Source organism: Centruroides sculpturatus, unplaced genomic scaffold (assembly GCF_000671375.1).
Source record: "Centruroides sculpturatus isolate CEXI.00-Female unplaced genomic scaffold, Cexi_2.0 scaffold169, whole genome shotgun sequence".
Lineage (NCBI taxonomy): Eukaryota > Metazoa > Arthropoda > Arachnida > Scorpiones > Buthidae > Centruroides > Centruroides sculpturatus.
This window is the reverse complement of record NW_019384492.1, coordinates 825138-844213: the sequence shown is the minus strand read 5'-3', so window position 1 is coordinate 844213 and position 19076 is coordinate 825138. Positions and strand designations below refer to the sequence as shown.

General features: G+C 26.3%; 2 protein-coding genes across 2 annotated transcripts in view; both read right to left on the bottom strand.

Moving 5' to 3' along the window:
• Nucleotides 1-1790: 1790 nt before the first annotated feature.
• The window catches only part of LOC111621814 (adenylate cyclase type 3-like), a 68470-nt gene continuing 51184 nt past the window's right edge, over nt 1791-19076 (bottom strand). The window contains 10 exon segments of the mRNA XM_023364061.1: nt 1791-2260; nt 2348-2472; nt 13472-13595; nt 13681-13779; nt 13849-13995; nt 14087-14264; nt 16613-16740; nt 16826-16924; nt 16994-17140; nt 17232-17373. Of these exon segments, the coding sequence (XP_023219829.1) occupies nt 2060-2260; nt 2348-2472; nt 13472-13595; nt 13681-13779; nt 13849-13995; nt 14087-14264; nt 16613-16740; nt 16826-16924; nt 16994-17140; nt 17232-17373 (1390 nt within the window). The 3' untranslated portion in view covers nt 1791-2059.
• LOC111621829 (adenylate cyclase type 3-like) lies at nt 16583-17468 on the bottom strand. The gene is made up of 4 exons (XM_023364090.1): nt 17232-17468; nt 16994-17140; nt 16826-16924; nt 16583-16740 (listed from the first exon to the last, which is right to left on the bottom strand). Exons 1-4 carry the CDS (start codon nt 17316-17318, stop codon nt 16606-16608), a joined length of 468 nt encoding a protein of 155 aa, XP_023219858.1. The 5' UTR covers nt 17319-17468; the 3' UTR covers nt 16583-16605.

The window sequence follows — 19076 nt, the reverse complement described above, 5'->3', positions numbered from 1 at the left end:
TATATTTAAAATTATGTTAAAATTTTCTGTTTTATTTTGCGGATATTTTTATTTATGAACCATATAATATCAATATATTTAATTTTATTTTTCTATTTACATTTGATTACATCTTTGCTAATCAGATAGATGCCTCCACCAGAACAGGTTTCGCTGTGTACAAGGGCTCAGAATCGATTTCTATCATAACTTTCCGATTTTCTACAATTCGAATTGATTTGGTCAGCTTAAATATCCCAGTTTCATCCGCAATGAGCAAAATTAAGACCTACGACAATGCGTCATTTGTATTCTGTACTTCTCGCCTAAGAAATTCAATTTAACCCAGTTTCTCTTATTTTTTACTTTCGCTTTCAAAAATGAACTTCGCGAGTTGAATTTTTAAAGATTTCTGGAAAAGATTTTGTACGATTTTTTTACAATATCTACTTTAATTTAGTTCATTACCAACAAACCTGATCAGAAATGGAATGGGTTATCATGAGTAATAGCAACGATACTACAGCCCGAACTACCCACGGAAAATTTTGAGGATCCGGATTGGATTTCTAATCGTCCTTACGAGCCTTTTCGATTGCGATCTCGCATTAAATTGACGAATTTGATCTGTTTATAAGTCGATCCCATTACATGAACATTTCAAATATGATTTCTGTGCAGACTAAAATATCCGAAGACTAGAAAAATAATTTAATTTAAATTCAATGGGGTGATTTTATTACATAAAACAGTTTGAAATTTTGATTAGATCCAATTATCGCAAGTAAATTTTAGTGAATTTAATTTTTTGTTATATAGTTTTTAAAAGATAATATGAAGATGTTATGGTGTTTTGAGAAAATCATTTTCATTAGAAATAATATAATTTTGAAGCTGAAGTGTTTTAGTAACTTACAACGATTATTTTTCCTGCTAACTTCTATAGATAAAAAGCGTAAGCGGACAGAACAACTACCGCTATATTGATTTAATTAATGGATATTAATAAATTGTGTGTGTTTTATTGTAAAAATAGAAAGCAATTAAATCCGAATTTCTTAGAACATGTTTTTATTTACATCTATTTATTTAATGACAAAAATTACAATTTACAGTTATGCATAGGTTATGATTGGAACTTTACACAACAAACGGTGCTTAGTTTCAATCTGTGCAAAAATTTTTAACAAATTTTATCAAATCTAAGTGCTGAATTTTAAAATAAAATCCTTTTATTTGTTTTACCGCTTTAACACTTGCGGATTTGCATATTTAAATTGTTGAACATTATCTTTTGTTAAAGCAAAATGAAGAGGGTCTTAGATATATATACTGTATACTGTTTACATATATAATATATATATGTGATATGACATCTACTCATTGTAATGAGAGTAGAGGAATGTAATTTAATTATTACGTACTCAAATCGATTTTATGTATACATACAATGAAACTTCACTCACTTGCCCTTATCCAAATTATGTATAAAATTGCCAATCTTTTCTTAAATTTTGTACAAAATTTTTGCAAAGTTCCTCTGCATCATAATAATACGATTTCATTGTTAGTGCATTAGCACCTATCCATGTGTATATTTATATATATATATTAATATTTTAGACTGTACCTTGAATAACAGGATGTGAGACTAATCAGGGGGTAGGATGTTTATGAGGATGTTCCTCTCCTACCACTTACTCGACTCAAGACCTTGAGGTCCGGTCTCGCTTGTCTAAAGGATGGGGGAAAAGAGTTAGGAGAAAGGATTGTTAGATTCTTTCACCTGTCAGGATCTGACACCNTTTATAAATTTCTTTCACACAAGTAATCACAAATAGTCCTGTCATAGTTTTATGATGCGATATATACAATACTTTGCTGTATTTGTGCCCGTATTTATTATCTTTATAATAAAACCAATCAGAATCATTTTACAGAATACAAACCTGTAATTGATTTCATATGTGGTAAATATATTTACAACAAGAAAACGATTTACTAATCTACTAAAATTCACTTTTTTGCCTTTAAATTTAAGTCCCTGGCGTAATTCCTTTTATTTAAAAAAGTCTGGCAATCACTGGCAATGAGGATCCGCTGCAGAATTAGGTATTAAAGAAGGAGATCTGCGTAAATCTTCGTAAGTTACTCCATTTTCGTGTTTTTTGCCAACTAAGTAATAAGTCATTAATTTCCCTTTGCCTTTAACAGTGACGAGTCCACGTTGTTCGAAAACGTAGCCAAATTCTTCCAATATACGAGATGTTTCTTCAACAACCTGCATGTAAACATTGAAATTTAGTTCATTTTTGTTCGATTGATGCATTAGGTTCATAATTTTTGTGTATTTTCATAATATTCTTGCCTGAATACAACCGGCTTTCCCTGTGCTTTCCATACGACTAGCAACGTTAACTGTGTTTCCCCACATATCGTAATGTGGTTTTCTCGCTCCAATCACTCCAGCAGTTATTGGGCCCTGGTTAATACCTAAAAAAAAATATATATAAGTAAATGGAAAAAACATTAAAAATTAATAAAAAGTTGTTAAAAATAGCGAATTCGGAGTAATTTATATTGTCAATTCAACCGTAATATGCAATCTGTCACGCAGCTGTTGTAGGCCTACTGTACGTAATGACAGTAATATTAGAAAAATTTATTTTTCTTTTAGTTTGCATTGAAAAATTTAGGCTAAAAGTTAAATTTATATCTTGAAAACTTGGGCTTAAGGATAGAAAGTAAAATATAATAAATATCATTTTAAACGAATTATCTAAAATTCAGAATGGCGATATAAGTATATTCGTACAGAAATAAAGGCTTTAATTTATTATTTAATTTTAAATTTAACATGTAAGCCATTTACAAAATGAATACAAAAACATTGATCAATTTCTTTACTGTGGTCATTTTATATAATACATTAGTTTTGTTTGTGTGCACCTTACGTCAGTTTGACGTCATTTCTACATTATTGTAATGAGAAACTTTTAGAATGACGTCAAATTGACGTAAAACTGTATAGAAGCCAGATTAAAATGGGTTAATTAAATAATCAAATCGTCGTATTCAACTTTTTATTATTCGTCTGCCCTTTTGAAATATTGGAAATAATAATTAAAATTTTCTCCTCTAATTCTAATGTTAATTAAATGTTATTATAAAATTGAATTATGGAAAAGTAAAAGTTTGTTCTGTAAATATCTTAATTACAATGTATAAATATTTGATGTTATTCAGAAAAATTAAAAATGTTTTCGTGAAATTTCGTCCATAAACTCATTACTCCATTTTAAATCTGAACCGAATTTTTCTAACAAGAGAATATATCGATGTTGTTGTTGCTGTTGTGGTCAATTGAATATAAGCTCTACTTCTTCTTTATACCACAGTAATCGATAACGTTTAGAAATCGTCGCTTCGGGTATCGTTTCATAATGATAAAAATGGATAGATCTAATGCTTTAAATGTTAGATAAGCAATGACCTCAACTCTTATAAATTATATGTTTCTATATTCATCCGTTCATTGTTATTCGAATCGAATATCAATTCATTAAATTCGTCACTAAGAAGAAAGGAACGATCGGTCTTAATTGACTAGCTACAAACAATGTTTGATTGATTGCTTACAAACAAATCAGCTTTTACTCATACATCCTGTATTCACTTTCAAAACACACTTTTAGAATAGGCTTTTTTCTATTTCGTTTGAAGAACAAACCGACACCAAAATCGACATTTAATATAATCAAAATAGACGTAAACTTTATCTGAAATTTCATTTTTTTCCTCTTAATCAATCATCGCTTAATGTTATCATTCAATTAGTTATTATATTCTTTCTATATTCATGATAACCGAATTAATGTAATTTATTCTCGCCAAATTGATCGCATTTATATGAAAAGAACGGATCCTTTTATTGGCTCGAATTTAACATTTAAAAGAAAGTGATTTGATAAAACGAAAAGTACGAAAATATTTTTCTAGCGGCCATTTTTTTTTCACAAGAGCAATTCACTGTATTAGTGAAATTTGATATAAAGTTTGAATAACGTTAAATCTGCATTTTTAAAACATTAGGCTACGTAAAAGGCTATATAAAATAAGGAATTTTGCAATATTCTGAGAATCGATAAATAAGTAGAGAATATTAAAATTAAACTGATTTATTCTTTTTAATGACGACATAAGAATAACAGGATTATATATTTTTATGCTTATTTATTATTCAGTTGAAGACAATCAATAAGAATAATTAACTAAGATTTAATTTCTTATTTAATCTGGTTCTTTCCCGAATTAAATTAAAAAAGAAGCAGAAAAAAATTGCTAAAACTCTATTTAAATTATTCGTCTTTGTTTTATCGATTATAAAAACAAATTTGATTAACGTCACGCGGTGTGGACGGATAACCTTCTTTTTTTTGAAGTAAAACTGATAAAAATTGGCTTACAAATTCAATGCTCACATTTTTATATATGATAGATTTATAATCTTATAAGGTCATTGTACTGCAACGCTACACCAAACAAATATAATCCCATAACAAAAAGTAGTTTCCTCGTAAGGCAAACAGGTAATTTTATTAGAAAAATTCTAACTTTAACATAGTTTAAAATTGCAGTAACGGTTTAGTGGATTTTATATTATTTTATAACTTAAAATTAAACAAGGGAAAAAATAATAAAATAAAATAAAATAATGTATTTAAAACGTCGCCAGAGATTCGGGCGAATTTTTTTCGTGAAGCAATATGTAAAATGAATTTAAATACGTATTTCGGTATTCATAAGTGTTTGATATTTTTGTATGGAAACTATGCGTAAGGATAGTTTGTCTTTTTTGATTTACGTTCTCTGTTGTAAAACCTTAAAATATGTTCCGCACTCCAGTGATCAATGACTTGCAAAACCATTCCTTTATTTAACGATGATACAATTTGCAGCACTCTGCTTTCATGACTAGGTTCATCGTTAATAGAAAACTCAAATTTAAATATACAGATTTGTTTGTAAACAAAAAATTAGTAAATCAAATTAAAATAATCATGCCTAAATGAGATAATTATTCATATAAAATACAATTATAAACAAGCATGTCTAACGGAAGACTTTAGGAATACAAATTGCATGATATAACCTAAGAGGTGTGGGTTTTTTTTTCGTTGTTAGTAGCAGCTAAAGCGTAGATTGCAATTAAAGTATGTTCCTAGGGTAATGAGTTTTTACACAGATGTTTTTCTTCTATTGCATCTTATACTAGTGTATGTGGTGCACACGTTTGATGTTGACCTCTCCAATATTTCAAAAAATTCAGTAACAAGTTGCTTAACTTTCCCGGCAACATTTGGTGGCGTCTCTGTTATGATATTCTATTTAAAAAACTTTAGACATTTCAGACATTTTCGACAAAAAGAACAGGAGTTAATAAATACTGTCTACAATACGAGTTGATACGTGTAGTTTATAAACTAGGTTTATTCTTTGGTCATCTATTTGTGATAGTTGATGTTTCTTGTTATATATGGGTACATTCACCGATTTAGCTATTCGCTAGTCTCTATGTTCGAGTCACGACACACTGTAATGAGTTTTTTATTGGAGGAAATTCAATTAACTTTTAATTAGTAATTAGTAAGTAGTAGTGATCGAAAGAGAAACCTGAATTTAAATAAATAATAATAATAATTTGAAAGATTTCAATTATATGTTGATTTAGTGCGGTAAAAATATATATATTATGCTTGATACTCATTTTTCTTCTCAGTACTCAATGGAATTTATAGAGAAGCGATAGGAAAATACTCGAGACATATATGTTACATAAGATATTTTCGAATTAGTAGATTAGATAAGAAAACAAATACGAAGAGGAAAAAGATTTATCTTGTAAGAATTATTATTATTCTTTTGTCTATTACATATGTACTGAAGAGACTTAATACTTTGAACCACTTAAAATTATATACAAAGGAGTTTTTAGGGAAAAATCTTAGGGAAAAAACATTAAAATTCTTTAAAGATAAGTAAAATCTTTAAGTGTTCCACAGAGATGTGGAAAATTGAAAGTTTTTTATACCTGGTCCAAGATCTATATATTTTATTCTCGCAATAAAGGAAACTTATTAGATAATGCTGTAATAAAATAAATGTAGTTTTCTGTTAATAAAATTAAGTTAATTATATTGTTCGTGTATAAACGTAATTCCAAAAAATCTCGATAGATAAAATATCAATTTACAATTAGAATAACCCGAAACATTTCTATTTTACTAACATAACTGATTTTCACTAGTTAACTGATTTTCACTGAAAATCAGTTAACTAACCATCCATAATTTTTATTTGAATATTTAAATATAATAAATATACAAGAAGTAAAAATTATTTAAATACTTGCATTGTATTTATTATTCACTATTATATACAAAATCGATTTAAAGAATCGCTTGCTATATACAACCTGCAGGAAAATAATACGTTAAATAAATATCTGCTTTGAAACGAATCTAGATAAATTCTTTAAGGAATGATATTATCAAAACAAGTACAAACAATATACATTTGTCTAACTTTTAACAATACATGGACCTGTAAATATGCATCGAATATTTAAAATCTTATCATTGTTTCTTCGAGTTCTTAAAGCATTCCTCGCGCTTATCAGTCAGAATATTTGTTCTTTCATTTACAAGTCTTATATTTATAAAGAAACATCTAAACCGACTGGCAATCACCACAGTACAATTACTTGTATTGTTCACTATTCAACTGTCAATATGAAAGAAGTAAGACAGAACGATGCAACGTGTTTTCTTAAGATTAGGTTTACTTGTCACCTACAACAAAGCAAGCTGCTTTTTGTGAAAACTGAAAACGTACTAAACAGCAATTAATAACTAATTCAAATAGCAGAAAAATTGCTTTGTATAAATATAATTTTTTAAAATTTTAACAGCATTTATATTATTTTAGTTTAAATATCTGTTTAATACAGAAAACAATTCAGAGTCTTTTACACTGGCTTAATCCAGACTCTCCCTTCGTAAAGAGAAAGTTAAGAATACAGAATAAATAATTTAATTATGGAGTTAACTACTGACTTATATAATGGTAATTTATATATGTTCGTTATAATTAAGACTTAAAGTAGAAAATTTATTAAAATGTGTAGCATTCATATTAGATTTTAACTTGGATCCTCCCTTACGTCGGCTATGGCTACGCTTCAGGCCCTTTAGCTGTTGAATATTCTAAAATACATGTAGCCTAATTTGTATATTAATTTCTAGAAAATTGTAATTAATTTTCTGTTACGCAACAGTATTTGTCTTCATAATTTTCTAGAAAAATGAAATACAAGTTAAATATATCAAATCTTAACTATAGGCCAATTCTTTAAATAGAATTTACGCTTTTTATTATGAATAATTTATTTCTAAATTATATAAATGAAATCATATTACTAACAACTGTAGAAGCTATTTGAATAAGGAAAAAATTTTTGCAAGTTGGGTAATTTATCTTCTCTGCAAAATTACTTCTGGAAATAGCAAAAATTAATTATTCATGCTGCACATTAAAACTTGATAAATCTTTCTTAGCTCAAAAAATAATATGAAATTGCATATTTCATGTGTTTTTACGCATAATCTCATCATATTTTTGATAAAATTATTATAGCTGGGAACGACGCTCATTCATCCCAAATATCCAATAAAACTCTACAATAATACGACAAATAGATATATCTTCTCTCTGAGTAAACAATTAAAAGGAAATCTTTCTCCCTTTAATAAGATTATATCTTACACGTTTCTGTCTAAATATTAAATATGTATTGAATATTTTGTTATTTTAACAAGATAATATTGTAACAGTGTACAGTACATACAAAAATGCCTATTTCTATATTTGTATTACTAAGTAGACTCTTATTTAATTTCGCGTGTTTTGCAATCTATTATATTTCTAACTGAAATTACAATTTCTTCTAAATTTTATTAAGTTAGACATCCTATCTCATCCAGTCTGATTAGATTTCATACTAAACATACCTTGTGTTTCGACCTTTGTGTTCGTGATAAAAGGTCCTCTTGGTGCCTGTAAGGCAGAAAGAATAAATGAGAGGGAGGAGAAAAGACTATCGTGTCGATCTTTATAGTAATTCTCTTGCAATTTTCTTTAGATTGCGAGAAAAATGTTTAATTTGGATCATGGCAAATTCGAAAAGACCATGGCAAAGAGAATTTAATCTATATTCGGAAGCATGTAATAGGCCAGTTAGAGAAGGCTCCGTTAGCTGTTTATTTATTTATTGAACAAGTGAAATATGTAAAATGTTTATTAATTAAAAGAAGTCTTGAAGATTTTACTTTTTATCAGTAAAAGTAACATTAATGTTTTTAGGGAGTAAGAATCACTACGCCCATCGAGACTGGCCTAGTGATTCTGGGAAAAATCCCCAGCACCTTCTCGATGGGCCTGTTGTACAGTATTTTTAATTATTCAATTAAAAAATTATGTGATACAAATTTATAATTTGGCAGTAAATGATATTTTTTCATTTCTTTTCTAACTTAATATTTCTTTATCATAAGATAAATATGAAAAAACCAATATAATCACATTATAATTCGTATATGTTTTTAGTTATATATAGCTAGAACACGCAGTGATATAATATTGATTAATATCACTCACGTTGGCCTAAAATAATTTTAAATATAGATGAATTAGTTTCCATATTACGAAAACCGTTCGTTATCCGCCGAGACACAGTTCAATAATTCATAATTCCCGTGGGTTATACGTTAAAATAATGAAATATTCAAGGATCGTAGTTAATGAAAGTATACAAATTTTATTTATCTATTGTTAATTTAACACGCGTGTGTAAAAATAATAAAGTATAATAAATGGCAATTCAAGAATATACACAAGTATAATATAATTTTCTAGTATTCAGAAAATTATATCTTCAGCCAATTTTTGTGAAATTTTATAACGTCTTTTAATTAATTTTTTCATTAAATTTACCGAAAAATTATCCACTTTTATATTATTTTTTAAAATAATACTCAATATTAGCTTCTTTATATTCCCAAAGTTATCGTAGAGATGATTTATTCTCTAGGTAAAATGTTCAATTATTTCATTTTTAATTATATATTTGCAATTTTCATTAAAGAGAATTTCCTATATCCAATTATAAGTCAAATAAAATTTTATTCCTTTAAATTATTATTTCCTTAATTATTTCAGTAAGCGTCAAACATTCATTTTTTTCCCTATTTTTTGAGTTTAAAACGTATTATTTACGACATTTTTATTTAAATTTCGTGTACTGTATATTATTTTTACGTTTAATTCGAAGAAAATTAATAATAATTAATATTTAAAATCTTTTAAAACATTTTAAGCGAGATTTAATTATTATTTTTCACATANATTATTCCGAATTCTCCTTTAATCTTAAAATACTTGAATTTCATTATTCACTCCGATTACTTTTTTTTTAACATAATAAATTAGGTTCATATAAAAATTAAAATGGAGACGTTACAATAATGATTATTTAAATACCCTCGATTAAATTACGAAGGAGTTATATGCTGGAAACTATTCTTTAATATCAAAAGAGTAGAAAAGTCATAAAAGTTTCAGCGAATTCCGAAAAGGGAAAACAGCACGTACTCTGTTATTTCCTAATTTGTAATTCAAGGCACTGCATTTTTAATATTATGAAATACTATTTCTTTAGAAAAATTGGTTTTCTTTTAAATTCAATAGAAATAGAAAGCAATTCTTTTGTATATTATTCTTTCCTAAAAGTTAAAAGAACTTTCATATAAAGCCTTTAAAATAATTTAGAATTCTTTTTACCTATTGTAAAAATAGAATAAAAGTTATGGAGGTGGCCAAAAGTTTAGCAACAGGCGGACAAAACTTGAATTTATTAATTTCAAATGTAATTCTAATGTAACAGCCACGTTGGCACGAAGGATTGCAAACAAACAAATCTAAAGAAAATTTTGTAAAATAGTTTAATATAATTCCTTAACTATTTTGTGTATGAATTAACATTGACTGTATGCAGAAGTAAGAGAAAATAGATAAATCGAATCAAATTTAGTACAAATTTTTATTAGGCTTTGGATATAAATCAGAAATGGAAGTCCTTTCTATTTGGTCTTTAAAACTCAAGAAGTAGTATCCTTAATCTGTTCATACAGACAAAATAAACAAACTTAAAACTTATTAATTTCGTATACAACTTAAATTTAAAGTAGATATTAAGTAGATAGATCAAAATTCTATATATATTATATGGAAACTTATTTATTTGTCTACATTGTATATACAGTACAACATGCTTATTATAATTTATTGGACTGAATGTAATCTTGTAATTGAAACCGTTATAAATTACAATCTCCCAGAAGATAATTTCAAACGCTTTCGAGATTTTGATTTCATCGAAATGCTCATCGATATTCTCGTGTGAATTAAATTTGCATTAAGTTTATAATTTAAGTATTGATGGCGGTAAACACCCGCTTTACGTTTGATGTTTTATTTTGCATCGAAATTTTGAGTAAATTAAATGGAAACGAAATTTCCATTCTGGAAGAATTCGCAGAACTATTAAATTAATATACAAGTTACAAATTAATACAGTAATTTCAATTCTACGTAAGGAATTTAATTTATAAAATGCGGCAATAGATTCTGAATTAATCTGAGTAGATGTAATCTTAGCATGGTAAACGTTTCGTGATAGTTTTTGTTTGTTATGAAACATATAAATGATTGATTAATCGATTACGGTTAACATATTGTACGGTGTATGGTCTGTTACAACTACTCTCTTTATGGCCAGTTTAATCTTCAATGGGATCGATCAGCATAGATATATTGCCCATGTTTAATTAGAATATATTATAGTACGCTATAAATTATAGAAACTTTCACTGTGAATTTTAAAGTTTCTATAATTTACACTGCTCGCCTTTTGATAAATTTAACAGTTAACTTAAAACTTTCAAAATCAATGACCTCATTTAAGTTCCTACACTGTCCTTGACATATTTAGATTATACCTAATGGAGAACACGACACGAAAGACATAAAATATCAGTTTTAAATCTATTATAGCTTACTTTAAATATATATATATAAATCCAACTATAATTTACATAATTTGCTCATGACTAAAAAACCTGAGTTTCTCAACAATGCAATTTCGAATTTATTCTAAAATCAGAAATTAAAAGAAAAATCAGTATTGGAAATTCTAACAGAACTTCTAATACTGGACAAGATGAAATATTAGTTTATTAATGAGGCCATAACTTATGCTAAGACTTAAGAAAAGAATTGGATATGAATTTTAATCATAAAGAATGATGTATCATCGGAGGAAAAACAAGAATTTCGAAAAACAAATTCGTGGAAATTTGTACAGTAAAGTATTAAAATATTTAACAACACGTTATTATCATTTATAGAACAAAACTAAAACATCATTAGTGTCAATACTACAGAATACATTCTTTAAAAAGCTCTCCTAGCTTCTTTTATATTCAAGGCTAAATATATATAAAATTATACCATTAAAATGAAAGAAAATTATAAAGAATCGATTTCGAAATAAGTATTAATTTTTACACTAATAATAAATTAATATTATATATAAAATTAGCATTTTTATTAAAATACAGTATAATCTAAGCAGATTTGTATATCACTCAATAAATTTTAGGAGATTTACCTCACAATATGATATTAAATTTGCTAACACAGTGTATGCTCACCACTACGAAACTACCAGAGAAGATTTCATTAAACTAATGAATGTTTACATTTGATCACTTATATAAAAATTAATAATATTACTAATTATTAATAGCCCGTTAACAAAATAAACTTATAATAAATTAAATATTTTATTTAAAAATGAATAATTTAAAACAAACGGGATATCAATGTCATCAACGTATGTCTAGGTTATAAAAAAATGACCATAGGTCATAAAAAAAATGAATAAAAAATCTCCAATGATTCAGTAAAAATAATAATTTCTATATTTTTTTCCTCATACTAAAAAATCAATTGTGACAGTCAATAGGATGCTTAATTTAATAGGTGTAGCTTAAATGTACATGAAAAAATATATAAATACACTTTTATTAAATTTAGAGAACAGAATTTTGACAGTTGTGGAAAATTACATAAAGTCTAATAAAGAATTTGAGATATTTTTCGATGCTGAAAATGGCCACAAAATTTTAAAAAAAGAAACTAATTTGAATGAAAAAGACACGTAAACTTATGAATAAATTACTATTAATGTCTGTCAAAAATTGCAAAAAAAACAAAAAAAAAGAAATTTTTCTCTAAAAAAATCCGTAAAATGTTTAATTCTTTCAATATTAAATAATTAATTTATCTTTACAATATTTAGTTGTTTTGAAGCAAATTTATTGTAAATTTTAACAGCAATTTTTTTTTCTTTACTATAATAATTCTATAAATATTATTGCAATTTTTAAAAATTTAGTTAAAGGAAAAAAATCTATATTTTAAATTTACAAAATTTATGTAATTTTTTTCAACAAGTTTTAATTGAGTTGGGCATTTCGAACGTCGATAATATCGTAAATAATGTAACATATATATATATAATTAACGTCAGAACTCGCTCTTAAAATGATTAACGTCACAATGAACGAAAGAAAAGACAAAACATATGAAGCGTGACAGTAGAACGTTAAAGTAAACTTTAACTTATTTTTCGCAGTTTGTCATTAATTTTTAATTATTAAATTGACTTTTCGCAATTATTTATTCCCATGACCGAGAGCGTAAACTAAGCAACAACATAACCACGCAAGCTTTTTATTATTTCCAAATGGTTATCATTTTCCTTAATAATCCTATATGATATCATTACCACGTAGAAGATAACATAAATTTTCCAGAAAAATATTGATTTTAACCAAAAGGTCGGAATGTAAAAATATTTTTAGTCATTTAATCTATTTTATCTCTTTTGAAGTATTCGACCAATTTCCTAAATGATTTTTTCGTTCTTTTATTAATTTTTTTTCATGTAAGATGTTATTAAATCAAATGCGCATAACATTATTTTTAAATGGGTAGTTGTAAACTTAATAAAGGCATAATTAAAGAATGAAATAACTATAAAGAATTTTATTATAAAAGTTCTTTTTGTCAATTCACTATGAAGACAGGTGAAACATCAAGAACTAACAATTGTATAAGTGTCAAATATAAACATTTGCTGTTACAGTTTAAACTTGAATTGTTTTTTTACTTTTTGGCGTGTGGATTAAGAGCGAAATTCTTTAATTAAAAACTGCATTTTTTTAGCACAATTTTTAATTCAATATTTAAACTATAACAGCTATTAATTACTAATATGCATTATTTTATAAAATAACTTGTTAATACGGACCCATTCGAAGTACAAAATTGTTGAAACTTTCTTTATTGATGTTGTTTAGAGTTGCCTTTAATGTCAGCGCAAATTCGGTTAACCTAGACAGATGAGCCCACTTCTCTTTAATTGGAGCATCTTGCTAAATAATATATAAAATTAATTGTGTAATTATATTTTATCTCGATTATAACTTTTGAGTTTATAAATTAATTAATATTACTTACTTTAACAGTTTCTTCTTCACTCAATCCACTGGCAGCCATGTAAGTTGAACCGATTGTTTTTATTTTAATAATATCGCGAAATCTTGGCTGTTCTAAGAGCTGTAATACAAAAATTTATTGGATAATTCGAAATTATTTAAAATTAATTTATTTGTAACGTATCCTTACCGCATCGTAATCCGAGATAACTTCATTTAGAAACCTGAGGCATTCTAATCCTTGGTTGTTAACCGTCTCTTCTGTATAAAAGTCTGAAAAATTCGGCATGGCTGCAAATAATACTCCAACAGCTTCGTAACTTTTACTGTATAGTTCCTATTATTAAAAATTTTAAATTAAACGGGAATTTTTATCTTTTTCTTAATTAAAAAAAAGGCTTTAAAAATGAAATTTTTTTCCCACTAACTTCGTCTTTTTTATTTCTTCCTAAGAAATGTTTAGCGACGTGAGGTGGTAATATATTATAAACTAGTGCTTCGTTCTTCCTTCTCATATCTGCTACCTTCTCTCTTTGTTCTTCTACTTCTTTTTGCCATAGAAATAACTTCCTAGATGTTTTTTCAAACTAATAATTAAAGAAATAAAATCATTTTTTAAACACCTTATTCATTGGCATATTTTAATCAACTAGCAGATTTGTGATGAACAGTAGCAAATTTTTAATATACAACAATGAATAGAAACTTTATTAATTATTTCCGAAATATACTATTTATTAATTATACAATAGGTGGAAAAAATGAGATTTCTATATTTGAACCAATCTATTTTTTAATTTTTAAATGTTGAATTTATAGTTTAAATTGTAAATTAACACCTCTTATGTAAATAAATTTAAGAATTTAACTGTATTTTCTGTATAAATTAAATAGCAAAACAATACTATTTTACAAATTTTATAATTAAACTATTAGAAATTTATTATTTTATATAAAACATCCTTTTAAAAAGATGCCATTTTTATTATTTGAATAAAGTTGTTCAAAATACAACTTTATTCAAAAATAATAAATTTTAATTTTCTTAATTAAATAATGTTAATAAAGTTTGATTTTTATGAAAATTTCTTTTCATAAATAATATAATCATTATTATTTATTATTAAGGTTGACTTAAATTAATTAAAAATTAATATCTTATTATTTGCGTAAGGAGAAATGTGAGTTGTTGTTAAGGAAAATTGAAATCTTATCCATAAATAGACAATGTCGTATTTTCAAATTGTCAAAACACACGACAATCATAAAATGTTTTTAGGAAAATGTCTAGAACGTAAAATAAGATAGAGATGGTGCATTAAACATTTTTTTTTCTACGTTCAAATAAAGATAACTGGTTGAACAAAGATGCTACATTATATATCTATCATTCGACAAATTTCTCATTCGGATTGAATTCCATCAAAGTTTATATATAAACCAATAGCTACGGCGAAGTATCTTATTGCATTTTCCATTAATTTCTTGAGACTCTAATGTCCAACCGCTCGTTCTTTGATAAAATCTCGAGAGATGCAATCTCCTCAACGTATCCTTTCCATTCGTCTTACTCGGATATTTCATGAATTATAAGTATATATATGCACTTATAGAATATCCATGGAAATAATAAAGGAATTTATTGACAAACTCGTATGTCGGCATATTTTAGATTATTAGTTCTATTTTTATTTCTTGTCTTCAATAAAGTCTCTCAGCTAATCATTCTAACGGCCGTACTCACAACCAAGGTTCAAGAGTTAGCTTGAAATTAACCAAGTACTAGTGCTGGATAACCACCAGGCACGTGAGATACTGTACATGTACTGGTACCTCACGTGCCTAGTGAAAAAAACAAAAAAAAAAGAAATTTTTCTCTAAAAAAATCCGTAAAATGTTTAATTCTTTCAATATTAAATAATTAATTTATCTTTACAATATTTAGTTGTTTTGAAGCAAATTTATTGTAAATTTTAACAGCAATTTTTTTTCTTTACTATAATAATTCTATAAATATTATTGCAATTTTTAAAAATTTAGTTAAAGGAAAAAAATCTATATTTTAAATTTACAAAATTTATGTAATTTTTTTCAACAAGTTTTAATTGAGTTGGGCATTTCGAACGTCGATAATATCGTAAATAATGTAACATATATATATATAATTAACGTCAGAACTCGCTCTTAAAATGATTAACGTCACAATGAACGAAAGAAAAGACAAAACATATGAAGCGTGACAGTAGAACGTTAAAGTAAACTTTAACTTATTTTTCGCAGTTTGTCATTAATTTTTAATTATTAAATTGACTTTTCGCAATTATTTATTCCCATGACCGAGAGCGTAAACTAAGCAACAACATAACCACGCAAGCTTTTTATTATTTCCAAATGGTTATCATTTTCCTTAATAATCCTATATGATATCATTACCACGTAGAAGATAACATAAATTTTCCAGAAAAATATTGATTTTAACCAAAAGGTCGGAATGTAAAAATATTTTTAGTCATTTAATCTATTTTATCTCTTTTGAAGTATTCGACCAATTTCCTAAATGATTTTTTCGTTCTTTTATTAATTTTTTTTCATGTAAGATGTTATTAAATCAAATGCGCATAACATTATTTTTAAATGGGTAGTTGTAAACTTAATAAAGGCATAATTAAAGAATGAAATAACTATAAAGAATTTTATTATAAAAGTTCTTTTTGTCAATTCACTATGAAGACAGGTGAAACATCAAGAACTAACAATTGTATAAGTGTCAAATATAAACATTTGCTGTTACAGTTTAAACTTGAATTGTTTTTTTACTTTTTGGCGTGTGGATTAAGAGCGAAATTCTTTAATTAAAAACTGCATTTTTTCAGCACAATTTTTAATTCAATATTTAAACTATAACAGCTATTAATTACTAATATGCATTATTTTATAAAATAACTTGTTAATACGGACCCATTCGAAGTACAAAATTGTTGAAACTTTCTTTATTGATGTTGTTTAGAGTTGCCTTTAATGTCAGCGCAAATTCGGTTAACCTAGACAGATGAGCCCACTTCTCTTTAATTGGAGCATCTTGCTAAATAATATATAAAATTAATTGTGTAATTATATTTTATCTCGATTATAACTTTTGAGTTTATAAATTAATTAATATTACTTACTTTAACAGTTTCTTCTTCACTCAATCCACTGGCAGCCATGTAAGTTGAACCGATTGTTTTTATTTTAATAATATCGCGAAATCTTGGCTGTTCTAAGAGCTGTAATACAAAAATTTATTGGATAATTCGAAATTATTTAAAATTAATTTATTTGTAACGTATCCTTACCGCATCGTAATCCGAGATAACTTCATTTAGAAACCTGAGGCATTCTAATCCTTGGTTGTTAACCGTCTCTTCTGTATAAAAGTCTGAAAAATTCGGCATGGCTGCAAATAATACTCCAACAGCTTCGTAACTTTTACTGTATAGTTCCTATTATTAAAAATTTTAAATTAAACGGGAATTTTTATCTTTTTCTTAATTAAAAAAAAGGCTTTAAAAATGAAATTTTTTTCCCACTAACTTCGTCTTTTTTATTTCTTCCTAAGAAATGTTTAGCGACGTGAGGTGGTAATATATTATAAACTAGTGCTTCGTTCTTCCTTCTCATATCTGCTACCTTCTCTCTTTGTTCTTCTACTTCTTTTTGCCATAGAAATAACTTCCTAGATGTTTTTTCAAACTAATAATTAAAGAAATAAAATCATTTTTTAAACACCTTATTCATTGGCATATTTTAATCAACTAGCAGATTTGTGATGAACAGTAGCAAATTTTTAATATACAACAATGAATAGAAACTTTATTAATTATTTCCGAAATATACTGTTTATTAATTATACAATAGGTGGAAAAAATGAGATTTCTATATTTGAACCAATCTATTTTTTNCCTATTTTTATATAAATTAGATAAATTTCGTGTTGTGAAAACCACTCACGGATAAATAATCAAACCATTATCATTATCAATTTGAATGTCGATTTTTAAAAAAAATTAAGATTAAATTTCAATATTGAGAAGGGAAAAAAGATAAATAAATAAGTTAAATTGCTTTATTACTAAATAATATTTTTAAAATTTGAATTTTATTGCAAAACTTTTCTTATTTAAAAAAGAAACGAATCTGTTATAAACTCGTGATTGAACTGACAGATTGATGGAGAAAATGATTTGTAAATCGTGTACTAAATGGCTATTTTTTAAATTATTGAATGATTGAAACACATAAATTAGATTTCTATTTAAAAATAAAAAGAAATGACTTTTAAAGATAAACTGAAATTTTATGATATTTTAAATTTAAAATGTTTGTAGAAGCTGTAATGTATTATTCACAACGTGCCAAATACATTTACTTCAAATTCCCTTACGAACGGATGGGTTACAATGTATCATTCAAAATGTTCCAAGAAGCAAGCGCTTACATCAAAAAAAGAAAACTGAAAGGTCATTCGTACTGTACAATGTACATTTTAGAAAGTAAGCAATTTGTTAACCTGTCACAAGCTTATAATTATAATAATGCTCATAAGTTTACTCGATTTTTTTTAATGAATAAATTTTATCTGTTTAATCAGGTTAAAAAGCTCATTATTGCTAATTAAATTTGCGAATAAACTTGTTTAGAAATTCTTTCTTACAATTAAATTATGTGGCAACAACAAGAAAAACCTGGCAATTTCAATCCTAGATAATGAAAACTCCATTACAGATTGAACCTGTTGGTGAAAGGTGCAGAAAAAAATACATTAAATCGACATTTATTGATCGTATGATCTTAAAATCTTACAGAAAACAGTTCCAAAATTTAAAAAAAATCCGAATGTATATAATTATATGTAGGAAAAAATCCTAAGAATCGTTAATATGCTACATAGGAAAATATTCATTTTAACGTCGTGTAGACTAATAAAGATGGAGTATAATCGAATTAAAAATATTCCATTTTTAAGTAAACACTGCTTTATTTATTCCCTTGTTATTAGGTGAAAATTAGAATCATTACGAAATGAATTGTATAATTTACTACTTAAAACTAATCTGAATACTGATGAAATTATCTTAGAAACCGGGAAGAATCAATACAGTCGCTGATACTTTTAAGAAACAAATTCTCTAAAACTAAATGAATTTGGCTCTATGCAATAATTGAAGTGATGACGTGCTATTCTAATTTGCTTAGCAGAATTGAAAATCTTTCGAGTGAGTAATTACTAAAATTATCACTAAACATCTTTGGCTGCCTAGACACATTTATTTGATATACGCTAACATTTTTAGTCATCCTCAGATAACATATTTTTGGAATAAAAGCACAAGTATGTAAGCAAATAAATGTCTCAACTACAAAGGTGTTTAGTGATTA

Coding starts and splice junctions, on each gene's coding strand:
- LOC111621829 (XM_023364090.1), bottom strand. CDS start 17,318: ATGAGAAGGAAGAACGAAGCACTAGTTTATAATATATTACCACCTCAC. Junction 16,925..16,993: donor TTATCTCGGATTACGATGCG/GTAAGGATACGT, acceptor TTTGTATTACAG/CTCTTAGAACAGCCAAGATT. Junction 16,741..16,825: donor GTGAAGAAGAAACTGTTAAA/GTAAGTAATATT, acceptor TATATTATTTAG/CAAGATGCTCCAATTAAAGA.